At 40.1% G+C, this 18,016-nt stretch overlaps 1 protein-coding gene across 2 annotated transcripts in view; it reads left to right on the top strand.

Annotated features, from left to right (window-relative positions):
• Positions 1–17,248, top strand: part of znf385d (zinc finger protein 385D) — a 121,012-nt gene extending 103,764 nt beyond the window's left edge. For both annotated transcript variants that reach the window (XM_021324160.2, XM_012877703.3), the window contains 4 exons: positions 1,637–1,969; positions 4,794–4,975; positions 12,767–12,868; positions 16,267–17,248. In XM_021324160.2, the coding sequence (XP_021179835.2) occupies positions 1,637–1,969; positions 4,794–4,975; positions 12,767–12,868; positions 16,267–16,512 (863 nt within the window). In that variant the 3' untranslated portion in view covers positions 16,513–17,248. The remainder of the gene's footprint in view (positions 1–1,636; positions 1,970–4,793; positions 4,976–12,766; positions 12,869–16,266) is intronic.
• The last annotated feature ends 768 nt before the right edge of the window (positions 17,249–18,016 follow it).

Genomic DNA, 18,016 nt, shown 5'->3' with positions numbered 1-18,016 from the left:
TATGCCTTCTCCCTCACTGAGAGAAATTATTTTGTTATTGAAGAAGCAACAAGCAAAATTTACTTATTTTAGATAGAAAGAACTAAAAAATAGTTTTGTGAAGAACTAAAGGTATCTTTTTTAAATTAATATGATATGACATCAAATGCCAGCTCTCTGTGTTGTACTCCAGTGTCTTGTTTACATTGCCGGGCCGGCCACATGTGCATGTACGTGCATGTGAACAGCTGCCACTCAGGGCTTAGCCCCTCCCTGCCATAAAGTACCAATGTCAAAGCGCGTAGCAGCAAAACGGTGGTGAGCGCGTCCAGCAGATTAAAGCTTTCTCTTGCTAACAGTTTTATAAATCTATGAGTTACTTACTTCTTCACTAGACATGTTCCTCTGAAAGTTTATAAAGTATTTATCCGTGCAAATATGCGCATAATAGGCGGTGGGTGAGAAGAGGAGGGGAAGGGGAGGTCTGGTTGCAGCTGGAGTGGAGGTAGAGAGAGGTGTGGCTCGTCACACATCTTTTGGTCTACAGACAGTGCTTAAGCACCACCTAGTGGTGAGCACCATTGCTCCTTATTGCTCCTTTAAATGGATAAATAGTTGACCATGATCTTTGCCAGAGCTTTGCAATTTAGCCTTCATTACAGGTCTTTTAAAACTATCCCTGTTCTTGAACAATATTACTGTAGGTTTCATTAGTCTTTACCGTATATTACTTAACTGTATGAGCTCAACGTGGGTGTTTTCAAAACAAAATTAACTTAACTCCTACGTCTTATTCTATTACTATTAGGTTACCATCATTCCTACTCACAAAAGTACTTCTTGTTTCAATTATTTCTATTTAGTTGAAGACAAATAAATGTTTATACTTTTCGTGGATAAAAAAAGATTATACCTTATTGACGTTCAATAACTTTGATGAACTGGCTAGCCGCCTTTTGCACAATGACCTACATGCATCAGTTTTCTTCGGACTGTATCGATAAGGTCCAGACGATGGATAGATAAAAAAACAAAAACAATTTACAGCAGTTAAAAGCTGGTTTTACGTACGAAAGATTCTGAAAAATCCATCCGTCCATTAATTGTCTATACCCGCTTATCAGTGCAGAACAAAATTAGGCCTACTTGTAAAATTTTGTGCAACTCAAAACAAAATCAACAACCGTTGTTTCTTTCAGGTTAGAAATGACATGCCTAGTGTCAGCTCAGATCTTCATATTTTACTTCCAGAAGAGCCAGACGTTCTAGTAATATTTAAAAGTAGTTTTGATCAACAGTTCCCTAGATTTTCTAAAGGTCTTGAAAGTTATCATTTTGGACTTTGGTAGGTCATTCATTTTGAATCAGTCATACAAAAAAAGTACATGACACCACATGTTGTCATGCATGTATACAAAGACTAATCAGAGTCTTAAAAACTACTAATGAAGATCGCATTTAAGACACCTAACAAGTCTGTAAGGCATCTCTTTGGGTCTAATTCTTAAACATTTAGATAATGGGGTTGGGATTGTTTACGTTTGTTTGTGCCACATGCTTTTATCCACAGTGACTCTTTTCTTGAAGATAAACAGGGACACCCCTGTTCTGTTAGGATTTCATGATCTAAACATAATTTCCACTTGCCTTTTTACAGACGGTACCTCTGGAACAGCAACACCTTTTCTGATCAGATCAGCGAACCCCATGGTGACGCCAGCCGTATCCCCACCTGAACCATTATGCTCTTTAAAAGCGCCAGGTGACTCAGCAGACTCAGAGACTACCTCGGCTTCTCACGGAGAGGAAAAGCTGTCAAAGACGAACTCACCCTCAGAAACGGATGTGGACCACGAGGGTGAAGCCGAGACGGAGACCGGGACGGAGACCGACGCAGAGACGGAGGAGGAGAAAGCCCGGCGCCTGCTTTACTGCTCGCTCTGCAAAGTGGCGGTCAACTCGGCATCCCAGCTGGAAGCTCACAACAGCGGTATGAACCTGTCTTGTAAATATCAGAATGATTTAGTCTACTGTGTGTGTTATATATGTTTTTCACTTGCTGCTGGAAACTAGATTTAGGGTTTAAGAGAAAAAAAAAACTTTCCTAATGTGAAAGATTTGTTCATGTGAGAAATACTTATGGCCATGTACAAATGATATTTCCAAATCCTATCAAAAAGATTTGTGTGAGAATATAGGGGCACAATGAGTCTCTCTTGCTTTTGACATCCACCAATAATCCAGTTCTTTGAAACTTGAAAAAAATATGTTTTTTTGTATTTATCAGCAGGATTCACAGCACGACTGACACAAAAAAATCCTACACAGAAAATATAATGTGCAGCCGTTGACAGACAGATTAATAGTTGCACCACCTTGGGCAGAAAGCTGCGAATGATTTGAAAGAGAGAACGTTGTCCTTTTATTTCCAACCTGCAGGGGTTTTCTTTTACAGCTTTAACTCTTTCGCAGCCTGTTTGGTTTTGTTTTTTAGCTTTTGTAGCATATTCAGAAATAATATGTCTTGTTTGCTTAACGTTTGAGTACATTTGACAAAATGTAACTTTTGGTACAGATATTAAAAGTGACTTGTTATGATGGTGGTGAGGATGAAAGTTACCGGTTTTAGTAAAATAGTAATTCATCATTTTATGCACTGAAAGCTTAGGGAAAGTAAATTGAACTCCTCCTGCACTGAGATTTCAAATCACCTTTATGTTGTGCAAACATTATTGATCCTTTTTTTGTGATGGTAAAGGTGTTGCCAAACCTTGGAAATCTGGCAGATAGATAAACCCCGATGAGTTTGAAGAGTTGCAAATACGCAAAAACTATCGTCCAACAGCCTGCATCTCGCCCTATGGCCGCTGAAAATAAGCTGAGCTACCCCACAATCCCTGCAGGGATTAACAGGGTATACAATGGATAGACTAAACACAACACTTACCGTTTCTGTCAGATCTAACCTGGCAAGCCAGATTGATAACGCATAGTACTCTACATTCTGCAAATAATCAATATGCTACTGCTCCCATCGTATCCGCTCGGGGAAAGGAAAGCTGAACTTTCCGAGCTGATTGGGCAAAGCGACACCTAGTGCCCGTCTACCACAGGTTGTTTTTTTTTTAGCCAATCATGGTATCGAATGAAAATGTAAGCAGCAGACGTCATGAGAAACCAACACAAGTCACGCTGGTCAAGGCAGTTCTCGCTGTTCTTGGTTCAAAGAAGAAGTCATGAATTCTGACAAAACCAATGTGATAGCAGCAGCTATGCGTGTGTTCTCCTGCGCTGCCATGTTTACTTTGGTTCGGCTGTGGGCTCGGCTGCTCTCGCTTCCGTTAGAGCTGTGTGTCCCGCCCTGAACCATAATACTGCAACGTGATTGGCCCGAACGATTGAGACGATTCTCATGTGTTTGTGAATAAACAGATACCGCGAGAATTCAGCTTGCAGACAAGGCTACATCTCATCACCCTTTGTTAAATTAGCTGATGTGCTGCTGTGGTTGGGTCTGTTTCAAAGGTTTTGCTTTATGGGCTTTGGTACCGTCACCATTGTGCAAAAAGTAAAGCAGAAGGCTTAATACAACACCCTGATGGGCTCCATTGTTGTGTGAGATGGAGGACAGGCAGAGACTAACGTTCTGTGGATACTCTGTAAGTTTTTTTGTCCAGAGGCAGATGGTGGTGGAAAGTCCCATTCGTAGCTGCTTGTTTATAAGAATTTCCCAAAGGACATTGTTAAACTCTGATCTTAAACTAACTAGGAGCATCACTGAGAACATGGAGAAGCATTTTGGTTTTGCATACCATTCGTTAACTTTAAGCTGGAAAGAACATGCGCTGTCATCCATGACATACACATCTGCTGGTCAGCTCTGGGCTGCACTCAGCTAATTGTTCTGCTGCCGAGCCTCTGTCCCCAAACGCGGCGCATTTTGTGCATCCTCCTTGAGTCAGCTAGCTGCCTCCTCAGCAATTGGCCATCCAGCAAATTTAGTAATAAAGTGTCCATCACCTTTTACACGTCATTGAAGGTTAGCCATCTCTCAATGAAAACAGAAAGAAGGCAGCACATGGAGCCAGAAACAAAACATTTCTTGGAATATATGTGGCCTCTTCAAGCGTGTATACCATCGCTTTCAAATTAATATTGTAATTCTAATAATGATAATGACTGATGTAACTTCAATTTTTTTGTCATCTTGTAATAATCCAACTTTTACTCATTACGGTAATTGAATTTTTTTATTCTTTAGTGGATATTTTCTTTCATGTGGTCTGTGTTCGTTTTCTAGAATCTAACGACCCAATACCATTTTTTATTTCGTTATAGAAACTCTTCACTCATAAGGATTGTTGAACTGTATACAATAGTTGTTTTTTTTTGCCATTAAAAATACATATATGTTTCACTTACATGCTATTTTTTTTTGGCTGAAGTTCAGAGGGATAAAGACCTTCAGAGCTGCATGATGCAAAAGGAATTTTTGTTGCCAACTAAAACTCTACAAACCTGGAACAAATTCCTCCAGCCCTGCTACCTTATGGGTTAGTAATTGCCTCCTCAGTGTCAAACACAACTCAAAGGTCAAATGTGTAACTTTTACACCGGTGGGTTTAACGATCTTCTCAGCAGCCTTTGATCAGGGATGCTTTAGGATAATATACAGGCTGGCCCCTTCGACTCTAATTCTCATATTTCAGAAATCACACACGCTGCAAACCCCTTATTTCAGCGCTCCCTCAGGCTGTCCCTCCTGGGGTGACGATCATGCTCTGACACATCTCGCTTCCTGTTCTGACCTGCAGGCACAAAGCACAAGACGATGCTCGAGGCCCGGAGCGGCGTGGGCTCCATCAAGTCTTTTCCCCGACCGGGAGTCAAAAGCAAATTGGCCTCATCCACCAAATCATCAACGGGCCTGCAGAACAAAACCTTTTACTGTGAGACGTGTGATGTGCATGTCAATTCAGAGACTCAGCTAAAGCAGGTGAGATTTACTGACTGAAGCACTCTGATTATGCATGAACTGGGTAGTGGATCTCATTTGGAGTAAGCTTTAGTATTAAATAAAGTTCTTTAGTTTCACCTTTTCCAAGGAGCTGCTATGGCATTCTTGGTTAAAATGTGTACTCCTGTTTAGAAAAAAGACTGACACCTTATTCAGGTCGGCCATCTCAGAATTCACAGGATTGAGCCAGAAATTCGTTCTAGCACCTTTTAAGTGGTATTCGACAATTGGAAATTATTTGCACTTGCATAACATGTCAAAATATCTCATGTGAAAGGGTCTAGATGGAGCTGTGGGAAGCCAACATCCCTCCCTCATGTGTGCTCTTACATCAGCAGGAGGAGGATAAGGAAGGAAAGGATATATCAGAGAACAACCCCATACTTTATGCAAATGATGTCTTTGAATACTGATTCTGACAGTGGCTGCTGTTATATGGCTCCACAAGCTGTATTATTAGACTGAATGAAGGTTAGCATGCGGATGAGTCATGTTGGGAAAAAGGAATCTCTTCATGGCCGTTTTCTGACAAACAGTACAGGCTGCAACTCATCCCAAAGTATTCATTTTCCTTCCAATCAGCCAGAATGTCTTGTAAACTTTAAAGCTATCTGCCAGGCTTTTCTTTTAAATTAATTACACTCCCTTCAGGTAAAGTGCGCTGCCTACTGAACGTTTCCTTGTCAGTTTTACTGTTTTGCTTTCTTGTCTTTTAATTAAGATAAAATCCAAACTACCTGCCATAACGAAAGTACATCCATTGATAATGTTCTGTTTTTAAGAGATACTTGGATACGAGAGTTTTTGAAACACCCAAGTATTTGTAAGTGATTTTAGCAGCTGTAATTTTCCCAAGTTTTCAGTTGTATTATTTTAAAAAATTGATAACTGCACATTAACCTTTTTGAATGATCCTTTCATAATGAATTTAAGCTGTTAAATCTGTATACAGCTGGATTCAAAACATAACAGTAGTTTTAAAAAGGCTGCTTCTGCATGTCCTCTTCAGCTTTATCAGGGTTTAATTTACAAATTGGTCTGAAAAGGTTGCTGCAGCCAGCGTCAAAATACCTCTGCCGCAAGCTTTTATGAATAAACATTCATTATTTAACTGTGTCTACATGAGACGTTGATGGAAGTTGCACCAAGCCTCAAAAACAGTACTATGAGGCCATTCTTAAATTGATTTTAATAAATGTCACTACTGATTAGCACAGTTCTGTTAGGACTACTGTCTGTAACAGAAGTGTTTTATAGTAATAATTCCCACCTTGAGTAAAAAGTCTTCCAACAGGCTGTCGACCTTTCAAAACCATTAATACTCTGAGAAATCGTCCCATTAAATTTTCTGTTGTCTGCTGAGGATCCTTTTTGGCTCATCTGTAAAGATTCAGACTTATATTTGTGACAAGTGTTTATAGAAAGCACATGGACATTTGTTTTATATTTTCTCCTTTTTTGTGGTGTCTTCTGTAGTCCCCATTAGAATAGAACAGAATAAAATAGAATAGAAAGCCTTTAATCATACCATACTGGGGAAATTCTCTTGTTAAATATAACACTAGTCCAAAGAAAAATATACATTTGAGAAGGAAATGCACTGAATTTTTTTTTAGCAGAGACAAGAATGAAAAAAAAAAATGCAATATGTACAGGAAAATATATAGCTTTCTTCTCAGCTATGGATAAATGATAACAAAAAAGATTGTCACGGCTGTACCATGGATCTGCATTCAGTGTACAGTATTGCACATTTAGATTGATATTGCATTGACCCAAAAAGACTTGTAATGCTCAGTGCTGCACTATGGGAGTTCTGAGCAGCTACTTACAGTAAGCAGCAGGCTGCGGCTCCCACAGTGCAGGACTGACCATTCCACTTCAAAATCTTTAAGAAACGCGCAATAAAACAAGTCTTTTTGGTTCATAGAGGGAATATATATATATATATATATATATATATATATATATATATATATATATATATATATATATATATATATATATAGATAGATAGATAGATAGATAGATAGATAGATAGATAGATAGATAAAAAAAATTCAAACTTGTGCACCAAATTATAGTTTTTTTTTTAAACCGTTGGCATTGTTTGATGTTAATCCTTTCAACCTGGGAGCAGAACGGCGTAGATAAGTCATTGAGCCAAAATAACTAATCATATTAATGTGCGTGTAAAATTCTCATCAGGACTGCACCCGAATTCTTTATCATCTTTATGGATTTCCAAAAATATATCTTATAGTTAACAGGCAGGCAGTGTAATATTCCCCTGTTTGTAACTGCTGTACCGAAGCTTCCTCTGATTTTTGTCACATCAGAAACTTTTATTAAACTCGCTCAGTGTTGTCTGACACAACCTTGATGTTTTCTTTTTGAAAAACTAACAGGCGTTCTTAAAATTTTCACAAGCACTTCTGAAGAGCAAAGATTCTCTACAGAAAAAATTCCACACTAACAATTTATGTTACAGCTCCAAACCAAAATAAAAGTGTAAACACATAATGCTCTGCAAGGAGTTGAGAAATTCAAAGTGGGCCGTAAATCACCCTTTTGGTATCAGGATATACTAACACTGATTCATGTTTTCTGTGGCAAACCTGGTTCCACAAAATGTTTGTCATATTTTATCAGGATGCTAAGCCAGATTCTTCTTTCAATTGAACATGAGAAAAAACATTTATTATTAAATTAAATCATGGGAGGCTCAAATCAAACCCATCAAACTGAAGTAGTGCTGATCAGTTAGCTGGGAAGTATGACATTTTGCTGCGTGTACATCAACAACGACTAAAGAGTATCTTCAAAAAACAAGGTAGAGACTGGATGTCTGTCTTCATCTTCAAGATTTGTTATTTACATGAATTAAAATGTGCAAGTTTTTCACATCTAGAGATTAAACCATTCCTATTTTGGTAAGCTCAGTCCGATCAGATGGAGAGAGTCTGTAAAACATACATTTTAAGGCTTTGCACACAACTTTAGGTCTGCATTTTGACTGGTCCGTTTAGGATCGTCCAGTTAACTGACCAACTTATAAAAACACATCACCGCAGAATGATGAGGGCACCACCATGTTTCAGTGTAGAGATGATGTGTTCAGGCTAACAAGGAGTGCCTGTTTTCCACATGTTTGCATGTTGGCGGTAAAGTTAAATTTTGGTCTCATCTGACCAGAGTATCTTCTTCTACATCCTTGTGAAAACTATACATGGGACTTCCTATAGTTTTCCATCTTCACACTAATTTTCCAGTTGTGTTGTCAACAGATTCTCTTGGTATTTTTTTCTATGGATTTCTGCAGCTCCTCCAGAGTTACTGTGTGACCATGGACCTTTTGCTCTCTTACCTCAAAGGCTGCTACATACACCAAGAGAACCGAGCGAATTACGTCCTTTTATCTCTCAGCCTTGTCTTGGAGGGTCTCCCTGCTTTGTCTCGACACAACGTCGGAGCAGCACTTTATTTATCAACTGCTGTACTGTGATTGGACAGGATTTAGATGGTCGATTTTTAGGTTAGAAAAGCAGCAATGTCTCACATCCTGGTAATAATCCACCTGCGGTGCGCCTGATAGACACAAGCTTTGTGTCTGCTAGGTCTCCGCCTGCATCGTGCTCACCTCTCTGTGCCCCCCTCCCCCACCCGCCGATCATCTTCAGTGATCGGTGGGTGGGGCCACAAGAAACTCTTTCGTGTTCTTCCCTTCTACCTACGAGACAAAAGCTCTTTGTTCAGGTAAATTCATTTCATATAACAGTCAAGTTTATTTTACCATTATGTTAGAAATAGGGCAGCGTAGTCCTGCTGCTATCACCTCTCGGCAGAGACAGTTGTTCATCTTCGTCACACTCAAAGGGAGTATGTGTACGCGGAGGGGCGGAGTGATATTTGACCGGGTTCATCGTGTCTGTGTCATGAGGACATACTTGTTGACATTGTCACATTTATGACACCCCGCGGCTTCCGTAGAAGTTATTACGCACTTAACGGCGAGGTTGTTTGTAATTCATGTAGGGCACCACTAGATGGGTGTAAATCTTGCACATTGCGGCTTTAATGCTCTTCTTTCCCGGCCTGTCAGTTTTCTGAAACAAAATTAAATATAAAGGACGAGAAACTTCTTAACTTTACAAGATATGTAACAAAAGTTTAATTGTCAACCTTCCTTTCTTCAAGATGTTCAGACATCGAACAAACATTTTGTAATCACTGTTGAGGATGTAGTATACCTCACAGACTTGAGCTGTCTCTTATTTATATTTTAGATGGCCTTTATTATTTAATTATGTTTTGAATTTAGCTACTGATAATCAAAGTTACAGATGTTCAAACAGATTTTTATTCCTGTCTTTCATGGAAACGTTTTCTCTAGTTTAAAAAAAAATTGTCTGGGCATTTGCTCAGGACAAATAAGGCTTCTTAACTCTTTAACCTGTGGATTTATTTGCTGAATGATAGATGGGAACACATCTTTAAACACACCCCTAATTGCCTGTCTAATGATGTTATTTTGCATTGATTAATGAAAAAAGCATTTGTTTTGGTCTCACTTATCTTTATAATGAGAAGGGTTGTATGTGCTGCCAAGCACATTTAACAAAAACAGGAATATAAGCCAATTTTAGGTAAATTTAGGTTAAAAAAGCGACAAATATATGAAAAGATGTTCTGTTTCTGCCTGAATTATGTTGCATTGTGGATCCACGAACTGACTGACACATTTAGACTGCCAACTTTCTTTCTTTTAACCTGGGTTATAAAATGCTCCTCCTCACATTTCATATGTTTATGGTTAAAATTGTTTTGTAATGAGAAATTTGCCACCCTACGTCTGGAGGGCCTCCTGCGCTCACAGCAGAAGTCTTAAAACCTGAGCTGACGGTTTAGTGAAATGTAATATTTCTAAAGGAGGAGGGCAGGATTTAGGTGTAAAAAAACAAAAACAAAAACAAAAAAAACAACATGTGGGTAAACTGAATATCTTTAACAGCACTACAGGACTTTAGGATTGGGAAAAGGGAAGCAAGAGATGTTTAAAGGAGTAATAGGCAAAATTCCACCACTAGGTGGGCTGTTGAGCATTATCTGTAGACCAAAACGAGACGCATGGTAAGCCACGACTCTCTACCTCCAAAATCTAAGCACCACCGGTTATTCATTTCAATTTTACAATTTATGTCAAAATAAGTATGCCTTTAATGCATGCAAGGATTACAGTGGGATCACGGTTATTTTATTTCCCATACATGGCTTTACAATTGTCCAACATGTAAAATGAGTTATCCTCTATTTAACGCAGTTGCCTCTATAGGCTGGATTAGTCAGTTCATGAGAGAGTGATTCTGGTCAAATCCTCTGGGCGTACACGTGAGTGTGACGTGTTGCATGCTCTCGTTCACCTGGTTATGTTGTTGAACCTTTGCTGTAATCGATGCATTAGCGAGAGAAAACAGGCTAACTTCAATATTTAAAGCTTTCTTACCTCAGAAGACATTATGTCTCCAAACAAAAGGCCTGTCCCGTCACAGCAGCAGATGCTTTTCTTTTTCCTCTTATGCAGATGCAAAATACCAGTGTCAAAAAAAAAGGAAAAAATTGAGTGGTAGCCTAGTGGTTAGAGCATTGCGCTTGGGTCCCAGAGGTTCTGAGTTCAACTCCCACATACTGCCACTGCTCCCTGAGCAGGACCCTTAACCCCAGACCGCTCCCTGGGTGTCACAGTGGCAGCCCACTGCTCCCTAAGGGGATGGGATAAAATGCAGAAGTCAACTTCTCCATTGTGAGATCAATAAAGTTCAATTATTGTTATTATTTCAACTTATCACCAGTGGGGGCAGACGTCTTCAACAATCCTGGACCTTACGCTATGCTCCTTTAAATTCAGTGCCAGAGTAAGAAATACCAGTAGAAGCATGCTGTGGATGTGTCGCCTCAACCCAGGATGATACAGAAAAAGAACTGAAGAATTTGAACAGGCTCAGACTGAGATGTGAGGAAAATGCCTCTCTCATGGGTCAGTTAATTATTTAACATTACCTTTAATTTCCCCTATCTGATCAGACCTTCCTGTTTACTATATTATCGTACACATTCACCTAAAGTTGAATTCTACATTAAATGTGTTTTAGATGTCATCTATTCCTCAGGTAGGCGTTGCGTGAAAACATATAAATGGATTTGATTTTTAATTATTTCAATGCCTTTTCACTTCTGCTGTTACCAGGATGAATTTCAGCTTCTTGTTCAAAAACAATTATTAGCTATATGTTTTTTTTTTTTTCTCCTGAAACACTCAATGGTCGCCTGCTGGTGAAAAGGTACCAACAAAAATGGCTTCTGCATTGTTTTTTTACCCTGTTACCAAGGAAACACCGCTAGCCACTGAAAAGTGGAAAATGCCTTTGTTTCTTCAGCTGTAGGTGCCCTACCTGCCTGACGTCCTTGGGTTGGACAATAGGCTGCGTGTTTTTATTTAATTAATTTCCTCTCTAAAAATGTAATCTCATTTACATTCTCTTTTAACACGGCTTCTGCAAAGCGCTGTGGCTCCGCAACATGAATGTTACCGTGCTGAGAAAATTTATGCTACACAAACAATGGTGTAATTATGGGAGATTGGAACATACGCTTTCAAACTTGCAAGCATATGTTCGAATACATTTTGAGTTTCAGGTTGTTTGGATTGTGAAAATTCGCCACTAGCCAAACCCTGCCGTAACATTTTTATATTTTAGCCCGAATCTCCAAGCTGTCTGTAGCTTCTGTTTACAGCGGAAGAGATACTGACGATTAATAACTACTCTCCTTAGCCCCCCTTAATTAATAGAAATTCAATTCAATTTTTTTATATAGCGCTAAAAATCATGAAACATGTCATCTCAAGGCACTTTACAAAATCAGGTTCAATCAGATTATACAGATTGGGTCAGATTATACAGATTGGTCAAAAATTTCCAATATAAGGGAACCAGTTGATTGCATCAAAGTCCCGACAAGCAGCATTCGGAACGTAGATGGACCAGTAAATTGAGAGCTTTGCATTTTATGCTCAGTTCTTTCCTCACCACAAACCAATTCCATAATAAGTGGCTGCAAAACTGATTATCCAAGAGTTGTAATTTTAAAGGCGTAATAAACCAAATGTCATTGTTTTAATTCAATTCAATTCAATTTTATTTATATAGCGCCAAATCATGAAACATGTCATCTCAAGGCACTTTACAAAGTCAAGTTCAATCATATTATACAGATTGGGTCAGATTATACAGATTGGTCAAAAATGTCCTATATAAGGAAACCAGTTGATTGCATCAAAGTCCCGACAAGCAGCATTCACTCCTCCTGAAGAAGCGTAGAGCCACAGGGAGAGTCGTCTGCATTGTCCATGGCTTTGCAGCAATCCCTCATACTGAGCAAGCATGAAGCGACAGTGGAAAGAAAAACTCCCTAATAATGGGAAGGAAAACCTCCGGCAGAACCAGAACCAGGCTCAGTATGAACGGTCATCTGCCTCGACCGACTGGGGTTACAGAAGACAGAGCAGAGACACAACAAGAGAGACAAAAAATCACAGAAACAAAACATTGATCCAGTACTTACTTTTTACCATGAACTTGTGTTCATGGTAAAAAATAATAAAGTAGCTGTCATCTTCAGTTAGTGACATAAAATCTTAGTTCAAGTCAAACTAAGTCAGTTGACTCCTTTTTTCGTGTCATTTGAACCGTTTTTCCTCCTCTTTTTTTTTAGCACATCAGCAGCCGGCGTCATAAAGACCGAGCAGCAGGTAAACCAGCCAAGCCTAAGTACAGCCCCTACAGCAAACCCCAGAAAGGCCAGACCAAACAGCCGGTGAGTCTCTCCACACATCAGCCGTGTCACCAACAACACACAGTGTCAACACAACAATCACGGCCACTCAGGCTTGTCAGTTCGTGAGCGGCAGCAGTTTCATCTCTCACTCCAAACACCTATCGCCTTTCCCTCTTCCAGATGCTTTCAGCTTCTGGAGTTTTATATAAGTCAACGTTGCAACAGGAGGATTTTTATTGGAGAGAAAGTTGGACAAATTAGTGAGCTTTTTCTGGACCTCCCCCATGAAGTCACATTCGGTCGGCTCGACAGGACCTGACTCAGTAAAATGTCAGCTTTTATAAGTGGACCACCTGCCAACCAGCTTTTATCAAAGGCCTGTGTTCGGGAACGCTGCGGTCTAATTTGAAAACTTGATATTTTATTGACAGAAAAGGCATGTCTGATCCAGCCTGCTGCAGGAGGAATGCAGGCTTGGGTCGATTACTGTTTAGAGGTGATTGTAAATGTCAGTTTTAACTTATTTTGAGCGGTGTGGTCTGAGGCATCAAAGCGGTTTGCATTAGGGTCACGCAAGCTGATAAACCACAGAACAAAGGAGAGAACAGAAATAACTTTTTATTTAGCTGAGATCATTGTTGGGATTTCTGGAACTTGGCAGAAAACCGCTGCTCTTTTTGGCTCCAGTTGAGCTGAAACCATCCTTTCAAAAAAATATTTTTGATTGTCACATACGATAAATAAAAGAGCCATGTGGGTTTAATGCGGGGAGCGGTTAGTCTTGCAAAAAAAAAGCATACGAAAAAGACATTTATCACTCCCACTGTTTGCAAAGACCAAGCAGCAGGGTTATCAGTGAGGGGGAAATGACTTTTTCTGAAACCCATCATTGACTGAGTTAACGGAGAGGAGCTCCTCTGATGAGCGCAGAGTAAGGAATGCTTCCCGTTGGGTTTCGAGGCACGAGTCGGTTATTGATAACCTGTGACGGCTGCTGCTATGCTGGGAGGACGCAGCCTTTTCATCACTGATACACAAGATTAGGCTAGATAACTTTGGTGACATTTCCACCCCATGAGGATTTCCATTTTTCTGCTTTTCAGCTAAAACTACAAAACATAAAACACAAAAAAATGAGCCTTTTTTTTTAAATTTTGTTTGGATAGAAGGGAAAATTTTGGGGGACGTTGCTTTTCAATGCACCATTTTTTCTGCTTTGGATGATCTGTTCTATTAGCAATTTATCTTGAAAACTGTCAGACAGTAGGAGAGCTGTCGGGGAAAAAAAAGCCTTCTCCATGCTTGATGCGCAGATTGCAGATCACGTGGTGAAACAAAGAAAGAAAAGGGCTGCTATAGATCTTTTCTTGGTGAGCATCTGGAACAGTGTCACCAATTATAGCTGATTGATACCACCTTAATGTCTCATTAGGTTCCCTGACCCCTCTGCTTCTGCAGATACATAAGCCTTCATGTTTTTAGGATATGTCTCTTGTGTTACATTTTGGTTAAACCTTTCGGTACGCTTTACACACTATTCAATGATTAGGATGAATGTTTTCTGCATAAATTACTCTGTTAAACACTTGTTTAATGTCTGTTTGACCAGTAGAATACTAGAAAGTGGCTAAATCTTTTTTCCAAGTTCCCATTTTTTTTTATTTTCTTTCCTCCAAAGTGAAATAAATCAATCAAACATAGTTGCTTCTTCCTGTGTTCCTACCAATCCAGCATGTGTTATTTTGTGGGTATCTTTGAGCTGACTAAATGAATGCATGTCCCTAAATCACAGGACGAGCTGTTCCATTAAGAACGCCCCACATCCTTCATCTAATTAGAGTAGCTTTACCATTTAGCAAAGAATTACACGCTAAAAAATGAAAACACTACGAACTGTCACGTTAAAAAGAAAGTACGCCCTTTTTAGTGTGATGACCTGTTTTACTCATGGGAACGTGACAAGTTTAAAAACTAAATAAAGATGACGAATACACAAAACTGCTTCCTAGAGACTTTAACGGGGAAAGTAGCAGCCTGCTATCCAATGCACTTTATTAACTGATAATAATCAGATATCGCCACTGCTATAAAAGCAGCTTCTCACAGTGTGAAGACAAAAAACAGAGTCAATTTATTTTGGACTGGAAACGTCCTTATTATCATAAATTAGGAATCTGGAGTCCGTTATTCCACAGAAACATTATTTAAAGTTTTAAAACGTATGGAATGTTTCATGAATTGGCGCTATATAAATAAAATTGAATTGAATTTAATTTAATTGAAAAGCTTATGGAAACTGCAACAACAAAAAAGCTTCATCCCTGACCCTAAAGAGGCCTCAGGTAACATGTTAGAGTTATAGTTCTTTAGAGCAGGGGTTCCAACACTTTTTACCCTGCAACCCCAAAAATCCCAGCGCCGGATACTGGTGGCCCCCTTTTGGAAGGGAGGGGGTCCTTTTTTTGGAAATTGTAAAAATAAAGTCACAATATTACGAGAAAAAAGTTGGAAAAATTACGAAAATAAAGTCATATTTTTATAGGAACTCTTACAAAAAAGTACAAGAAATACTAAACGTTTTTTACCACATCAGCATCAAATCATCTTGTGACCCCCGAATGGTGTCTCACAACTCCCCGGGGGGGTCCCAACTCCCACTTTGGGAACCTCTCCTTTAAAAGGACATTGAAAAAAGGCCTTAAAAAGTTAGGCTTGCGTGGTAGGGTCGCCAATAGAAAACTCCATCTCTCTAATAGCACCTGATAACTGTGGAAGGTGCTCAAAAGCACACCATGTAGCGATGGTAACCGCATGGGGCAGCAAACTGAACCAGCACAACACTTCAGCCAAAACATAGTGTCTGTTTGCCTTTCAAGAACAAGCGAGGGCTCCATGTTGTGATCTAGAACCAGTCAGTCTGACACCTGAAGCTGGCGCTCCAACTGGGTCATCAATAATCATAATTTTCAACTTGAAGGTGAACATTTATCAACACTTATGTTTCTCTTTTGGATCTTCGATGGACACGTTGAGTACTTTCTGCTGCTCTTTGGACCGTTGGCTCCAGGGAAATCCACGTGTCCATTCTGCCCTGAGATAACTGTCCATTTGTTTACGCATGCCACATCTGTGAAATCCTCTGCGGCCATCAGTTATCCGCCGTTTCCCTGTTAACTGCTTCCTGCAGCTATAATCTCATAATCCTTAACAATGGCCTTATCTTAACTAATTATCTTTTGAAATGTCCAACCCCAGAACTGAAAGAGGGTTTACTTTCTTTTTGCCTTGACTGTTTTCCCCAAAGTAACTGGTAGGCAACAAGACTGCAAACCTTTTGTTCATCTTGTTCTTTTACTTAAAAAAACTAATCTGTGGCTGTTGATCATTTATGTTGTTCTGTTTCGAACTGAAATGGGTATTCTGACTTTCTCTCCTAGATTAAGCTGATATTAGGAAAGGAACATCAGTGTCGACCCCTGACGGCTCAGATCCTTCCGGCTCACCTGGCAGCAGTGGCTGCCGCCGCCATCGGGAACTCCTTCACGCACCGCACAAACCACGGCGCCAGCCCGACGCCCAGACCCGCCCTCTTCCAGACTCAGACGCTCCCTGCTGCACTGCTCCGCCCGGCTCCCGGGCCTATCAGGACCTCTCATCCACAAGTCCTCTTTGCCCCCTACTGAACCCCCCACCATGTCATCCGGAGTCATTTCAGCCTCCTACTATGCATCTTCATGCCATGTTGGAACCGTCAGCGCTCACCTCCCCTCATTTGGGTTATTCATTGAAAGCTGTGAAGCAACAGGAGCTTCTTGTGCTGGATTTATTTCTCTGGTCCCGACTGAACAAGCTTTCTGTGCCATGGCTTACGTGACGGACCGACCCGGACCTACAGTACATCATACCGCAATAATGCATAAGACTAACCCTGTGAACTATGCAGTGTTATTACATCTTGATTGGTAAATATATGGTTGGGGATCTAGTGCATGGCACTAAAATCTTTGCTGTCGTGGAAGAACATTGTCACTCATAAATTAAACAGGTCGTTACTGGTACTGAGAGCTGGAGTAGCCCTCCTCTGTTCCTGTATGCACTTTAAGCTCTTTCTCTGATGTCTACAGTAGATGGTTAGACTGTGTTAGATGGTTACTGTGTGTCGTAATGTGCTTTTTTTTTTTTTTTGCATTTGTCTCTGCATATCTTTGTCTGTGGGAGAGTGTTGGTCCGTGTGTGTGTGTGTGTGAGTCTGTGAGAGTGTGTGTGTGGGAGATATTTTTATCCATCGTATGCCGTTCCAGTTGTTATCCAGCACCCACCGTCGCCGACTGTCTCCGGCCAGAGGGACCACAAAAGCTTGTTGTGTTAATTGTTGTGTAAAAGATGAACAATTTCAAATAAAAGAATCCTAATTTGTTATTGATGTTGTCCTTTAGTTACCTGACTCCGCCAGATAGATTTGCTCCGCATATCCATCTGGAAACCTTCCGTTGAAGTAATTTTGGGAAGGGGCGAAAATACTGGTCAGCTGATTGGCCTATGTTGGTGATAGACGGGCCAAATAAACCAATCAGATTCGTCGTCGCTCGTAACAGAGCGACGACGAAAACACAACCACAAGCCAAGCTACTCTTGCTGCTGCAAGTAAAGGCTCGTTAGCTCAGCAGAGAAATACTCTGTAATTCCGATAAAACTTGCTCGATAGCCGCGCTAACGCTAGTTTCATCGGCTGAAGCCGCCATGTTCTTTAGACTGAACTGACGCGCTTCCGGTTGCGTCACACCGCAACCTGCCTCAAAGCCAACGCTGATTGGACGTTCGTTTGGTGAACGGCTCCAAATTTTCTTTAACGGAGAGTATCCAGACTGATCTGCGAGTGAAACCTTGAAACCTCGCGAGATCAGGATGGTCTCACGAGGCTAGTCCTTTAGTGCTTTGACTGTTATCATCATGGGAGAACCAGTAGAGCTCATATTTTCTTTATAGAAATCACTATCTGCTTTGGATTGTGTGTTTGTTTTTGTATATAATTATGTCGTTTTGCTAGTACAAAATGGAATAGTGCTGTAACAACAGATAATTATAGCCCTTTTCCTTAAGGAAATAGACTACAGTGATTTTTATACTAGACATAACCTGAATGAATACAAAAGCAGTTAACTAATGATGATTCGTTTAGGAAAGGAA

The sequence above is a fragment of the Fundulus heteroclitus genome, chromosome 3, assembly GCF_011125445.2.
Source record: "Fundulus heteroclitus isolate FHET01 chromosome 3, MU-UCD_Fhet_4.1, whole genome shotgun sequence".
Classification (NCBI taxonomy): domain Eukaryota; kingdom Metazoa; phylum Chordata; class Actinopteri; order Cyprinodontiformes; family Fundulidae; genus Fundulus; species Fundulus heteroclitus.
Note: the sequence above shows the minus strand (reverse complement) of the source record. Positions and strands in the feature narration are given on the sequence as shown.